Raw genomic sequence first — 6,015 nt, 5'->3', positions numbered from 1 at the left:
TGAGTGTGAATGTTGTCTGTCTATCTGTGTTGGCCCTGCGATGAGGTGGTGACTTGTCCAGGGTGTACCCCGCCTTCCGCCCGATTGTAGCTGAGATAGGCTCCAGCGCCCCCCGCGACCCCGAAGGGAATAAGCGGTAGAAAATGGATGGATGGATGGAGTTTATCTAAAACAACTTAAATTCCTCCAAAAAAGACAATAGTTCAAGGGCTTTTGCAATGTTTTTCCTATTTTCCAAGTTTGTATAAATTAATTGAAATCAATAATCAAATGGGAGGATTTGGATTTCACTTTCATAAATCTGACTTTTATGAATAAAAAATGTATCTTGCAGCATAATAATATTAATAATCATTTTTAGATTGCTATCTTTCATTATTATCCCGAAATGAATCTCTTCTATAATAAATGGGGACATCTCTATACGTTTGTCTTTCAGCCAATCTCTGATCTCCTCCCAAAATAAATGTACAGTATCACATTCCAAAAATAAATGATTTACATATTCTACAGAATTACATATCAGATGTCAGCTATAAGGTTGAATTTTTGCAGATGGTGACATCATTTATAATTGACATTAAACCTCAACTATGTCCGCCATCTTGGCTCAAAGTGGCGTCATCGCCTTCTTTTGTTTACATTTTTTGTTTACTTCCGGCTGCGTTTTCAGGCATTTTGATTGACATTAAAGACACAAAAAGCAGACATATGTTGACATAGAAGCTGCTGGTTATGTATTTTACCTGTTAATGTAAAAAAAAATTTTAAAAAAGCCAACCAAATGGTAATTTGTAGCGATAAATGCTTTAAAATGTAATATCGGAAATTATCGGTATCGTTTTTTTAAATTATCGGTATCGTTTTTTTGGTTTTGTTTTTTTTTATTAAATCAACATAAAAAACACAACATACATTTACAATTAGTGCACCAACCCAAAAAACCTCCCTCCCCCATTTACACTCATTCACACAAAAGGGTGGTTTCTTTCTGTTATTAATATTGTGGTTCCTACATTATATATAAATATATATCAATACAGTCTGCAAGAGATACAGTCCGTAAGCACACATGATTGTGCGTGCTGCTGGTCCACTAATAGTACTAACCTTTAACAGTTAATTTTACTCATTTTCATGAATTACTAGTTTCTATGTAACTGTTTTTATATTGTTTTACTTTCTTTTTTATTCAAGAAAATGTTTTTAATTTATTTATCTTATTTTATTTTACTTTTTTTTTTTTTTTAAAGGACCTTATCTTCACCATACCTGGTTGTCCAAATTAGGCATAATAATGTGTTAATTCCACGACTGTATATATCGGTATCGGTTGATATCGGTATTGGTAATTAAGAGTTGGACAATATCGGATATCGGCAAACATCCTTAGTAATTTGTTATGTTTTATTGTTATGAGAATGCTGCGAGGCTCCTATAGTGCTCATGTGTTGTAAAACAAGTGAAGCCCAAAACGTGTGTATAAAATATAATGATTGAAATGGATGTTCAGGTGATATCAGCCGCTGGGGGGGACGGTGTAATAATATAATGCTTCATAAATGTTCCACTTGAGGTTTTCTCATCATCTTGCATTAACCTTTGCAGTCACCGCGCGTTCACGTGCGGAACATGAACATCGTTTTTCTCTGCGTCAACGTCTCTGACCTTGTCTGATGGCCTCTTATTCCCAGCAGGCCTTTAAATGGCGTAACAATGCCATCATTCATGTTGTTTTTTGGACAATAAAAATAACTATCATAATATTCAACCGTCCAGAATCAACATTGTCATTTTTGGACCCTTCAATCTTGGTCGCTATGGCGATATTTCTGGGTGTACTTGAAAGTAGCTGGCCGGGTGTTAAAATTCCGAGGTGCACTTGAAGTGACCTAGCTACCACAACAAAGGCTTGGAGGCATTTCTAATGCGGGAGCGCTCTCTTGTGGACAAACTACGCAACAGCAACATTAGAGTGAACTAATTGGAGTACATGCGATGAAGAGGGATATAGCTGGGGGTAGGCTCCAGCACCCCCCGCGACCCCGAGAGGGACAAGCGGTAGAAAATAGATGGATAATTGCAATAAAGCAATGAACTTTATCAATATATAATAATTGTATATATTTTTTTATCTATGATTGATACGAATAGAAATATAATTATTTTAATGAAATTTAAAGACAAAGCTTTGTGATTTTAATTATTAGTATAAACATTTGTTTTTTTTCTCTGAATGTTGTGCTTTTTAAAATAATACATATTTTTTATTTATATATATGTACACATAAATACATACATATACACATATGCACGTATGTATGTATATACATATATGTTTATAACACATTAATGTGTTTAAATACAGATGTTTGGGAATGTAGTTTCTCAAAAATAATATAATAATCGTACTATTATGTTAGTGTTGTGCACATATGAATACAATATAAAGAGGATTAGACACATATAATTTATTCCTTTTACTGTACATGCCAACAAATACTGGTTGAACGATATTAAGACATAAATTCAATTTGACAGATTATATTTAAGACAATATCAACAAAATCACACTTTTCCAAGGAAATAAAAAAAAAAAACAGGAGGTGCTTAAATTTGGTCCCATTCAGCAATATTCTCAGAATAAGGCTTGTTGTGAATCCAATATTTGAAACGTTTATAACAGCCAACGACCATACAGTGTAACACATCTCCATGCTTATTGTTGGCACATCTACAGGTGTACATAGTTTGCCTGTATCATATACATACATCTTGAAATACATGCAAATGCATCCGCAGTAGTTTAATCTGCGGGATCAGAATGTCATTGTTTATGTGGAAAGTCATCCATTGAGATGCTGACATGATCCCAACTGTGCTCACATACCTCGGTGTGAGTTGCAATGCAAAGAAGCTGTGCATAAATCAAACATATGATACTGTACATACGAACGTGTCCGCCTGTTCAGCCGTCTGTCGGCCCGCTGCCCTTGTTCTTGTTCCTGCTGAGGGGGAAGGTGGACTTGCTCTGCGGCTGCGTCATTTTGCTGGCCAGGTACACAAAAGGCTCGATGAGCGTGCGGCGGTCCGCCACCGACAGCTCCCACAGGCGCACCTTCTCGTTCTTGGCCCAGTTCTGCGCCATGTTGGCGTCCACCCTCCTCTCGTCCTGCTTGTCCAGCTTGTTGCCTAGCACCACGATGGTCACCTGAGTGTGGCGTCAAAGGGAAAACATCAATACTTTGGAATGTAAACAAAAGTGAGGAAAAGGCGCATAGTTTTGTTTTGTTGTTAGTGAGCGCCCGTGGTCATCCCCTCACCTCCTTCTTGTCCCTGTGCCGATCGATGTCCTTCTTGAGCGCCTCCATGCGCTTGAAGGACTCCTTGCTGTCGATGCTGTAGACCAGCACAAAGCCGTCGGCGAAGCTGTAGTAGTGGCGAGGGAACTCCACGCCGTCCCGGAGGCCACGGGTGTCGTAGAAGCGCACCTGCTCCCTGGTGCCTCGGTCGGTCTCAATGGAGCCGATGTAAATGTCCTCCAGGGTCTCCATGGGCTCTGAACCTGAGAGCAAAGTCAGGATAGGCAGTATAATAACTAGAGCTGGGACGATAAAACAATATCAATATATATCACGATAGACACGTACTTATTATTAAATGCGTTCCATAAAACGTTTTGTATACCGTATTTTTCGGAGTAAAAGTCGCTCCGGAGTATAAGTCGCACCGGCCGAAAATACATAATAAAGAAGGGACAAAACATATATAAGTCGCACTAGAGTATAAGTCGCATTTTTTGGGAACATTTATTTGATAAAACCCAATACCAACAATAGACATTGGAAAGGCAATTTAAAATAAATAAAGAATAGTGAACAACAGGCTGAATAAGTGTACGTTATATGAGGCATAAATAACCAACTGAGAACGTGCCTGGTATGTTAACGTAACATATTATGGTAAGAGTCATTCAAATAACTATAACATATAGAACATGTTATACATTTACCAAACAATCTGTCACTCCTAATCGCTAAATCCCATGAAATCTTAAACGTCTAGTCTCTTACGTGAATGAGCTAAATAATATTATTTGATATTTTACGCTAATGTGTTAATCATTTCACACATAAGTCGCTCCTGAGTATAAGTCGCACCCACGGCCAAACTATGAAAAAAACTGCGACTTATAGTCTGAAAAATACGGTACACCTCACGGGATGATACAAAACAAATATAAAACCAGACAAAAAAATAAGTAAAATAATAAATATAAAGCAAAATGTAAACACTTATGGCTGTCCATATGATCTTATTGTCCATGTTCAAACTGCTCCCACAGTGGAGTGTTTTAAGTCCCGTCTGACCCACTTTTATTCTCTGGCTTTTAACACTACGTGAGTTGTGTGGTCCTCTGTGGGGTTTTTTAATACATTTTGATTTATATTTACTGTTTTAATTGGTTTTTCCCTTCAAAATCGTTTTTGATCATATTTATTTTTATATTGTTTTTATATTTATTTATTTTTTGTTTTTATTCAGTCATTGGTGGAGCTAAGGATAATATTTGAACATTGTTTTTAATATTGCTGTGCAGCACTTTAGAAACATTTTTGTTGTTTAAATGTGCTATATAAATAAAGTGGATTGGATTAGTGTGTTCTAGATTGTGGTTTGGTAACATTAAAAGTGACTAATCGTGTAATCGATCGGGGTGTATTGAAATGCTTACCTGCAACATGGTTGGCGTAGAGGAGTTGCTCCAGGACGGCGGTTTTACCGACTGCAGCCTGGCCGCACACCACCACTTTGCAGCTTTTGCCCATGACGACGCTTTTCTGTGCATCCACACGCAAAACGGACATAAATATATTGGTAAACAACTGTAAAGGCAGAGCTACGTCGCTTGTTTTGTCAGCTAACAGTGCACGATCACTGCTATTATTATAGTGGAAGCAGGAAGTAAACCACAAACTAGCTTAGCATTAGCATTCGACAAACAAATGGCCCAATGTGAAAAATACGAAACATCAAGCCAGTTTTCTTCCTTCTAAAAACAAAAGTATGTGTTAGCAGAAGTCATACATGTACATTATATTTTCACAAATATGTGCAAATTCGTTTACTTGCCGTGTGCTGCCGCTTTCCTGCTCCCCCAGAATCCGGAAGTGGGCGTTGCGATGACGTCACATCGTCATACTCTTTCATTGGCCTCTGTATAATTTTATATGGAGCAAATACATCAGCTTTGTAATTTTGCGCATCTAAATGGCTGTTTCTCGTCCCGCTCGCAATGCCTTCATTGTGTTGTTGCTCCTGGAGCTGCAGATATGCGCTGGAAGAATCTGATAACCGCGGTGGCGAAATACACACTCGGTGGCCACAACAATAGGTACACTTGCACATTCTGATTCATACAATTAGGCAAACAAAGCTATACGTATAACGAGGCGGTTATCTGTTACACTAAACCGTCGATTCAATACATTATATTTGTGTAACCTATTTTTATGGGCTTGCCTCTTTATGATGTTAAGTTCCTGTTATAAGCTGTTATACAGTATATGCCTTGAGCTCTTATTTTGAAGGCGCCAAGAGCGGAAGTGATGACACGTTTTAGTGGAGCGGAGGTTTTTGAAAGAAAGAAAATAAAGTGGTCCTCGTCTAAAACAGGAGCCTCCGTGTTTGTTTTTGCACTTATTATGACATGGTGTTGAAACGAGGACGTTTCTTTTTGTAGGAGGGGAGGAATGTAACCTATTTTTATATAAGTCGCCTATACTGTATGAAACTATAAAATAACATCATCACTTCTGCTCTTGGCGCCTTCAAAATAAGAGCTCAAGGCATATACCGTATAACAGCTTATAACAGGAACTTAACATCATAAAGAAGCAAGCCCATAAAAATAGGTTACATTTGTAATGATAGTAACGTTCGAATAACAAAATCGAAGCGCAACACTGATATTAACATTCCTACCTTCTTTTGTTGTTTTGTGTAGTAAAAAAA

General features: G+C 37.7%; 1 protein-coding gene across 2 annotated transcripts; it reads right to left on the bottom strand.

Moving 5' to 3' along the window:
- Nucleotides 1-2,456: 2,456 nt before the first annotated feature.
- On the bottom strand, nucleotides 2,457-5,251 carry nkiras2 (NFKB inhibitor interacting Ras-like 2). Of its 2 annotated transcripts, none has more exons than XM_062050112.1 (4): nucleotides 5,134-5,251; nucleotides 4,736-4,841; nucleotides 3,324-3,565; nucleotides 2,457-3,211 (listed from the first exon to the last, which is right to left on the bottom strand). In XM_062050112.1, exons 1-4 carry the CDS (start codon nucleotides 5,209-5,211, stop codon nucleotides 2,969-2,971), a joined length of 669 nt encoding a protein of 222 aa, XP_061906096.1. In that variant the 5' UTR covers nucleotides 5,212-5,251; the 3' UTR covers nucleotides 2,457-2,968. The 2 variants fall into 2 exon arrangements, with proteins under 2 accessions (XP_061906096.1, XP_061906097.1); XM_062050113.1 differs by having other exon boundaries at nucleotides 5,130-5,172.
- Between the last annotated feature and the right edge of the window lie 764 nt (nucleotides 5,252-6,015).

Source organism: Entelurus aequoreus, linkage group LG06, assembly GCF_033978785.1.
Source record: "Entelurus aequoreus isolate RoL-2023_Sb linkage group LG06, RoL_Eaeq_v1.1, whole genome shotgun sequence".
Classification (NCBI taxonomy): Eukaryota; Metazoa; Chordata; class Actinopteri; order Syngnathiformes; family Syngnathidae; genus Entelurus; species Entelurus aequoreus.
This window is presented reverse-complemented; position numbering and strand designations above follow the sequence as displayed.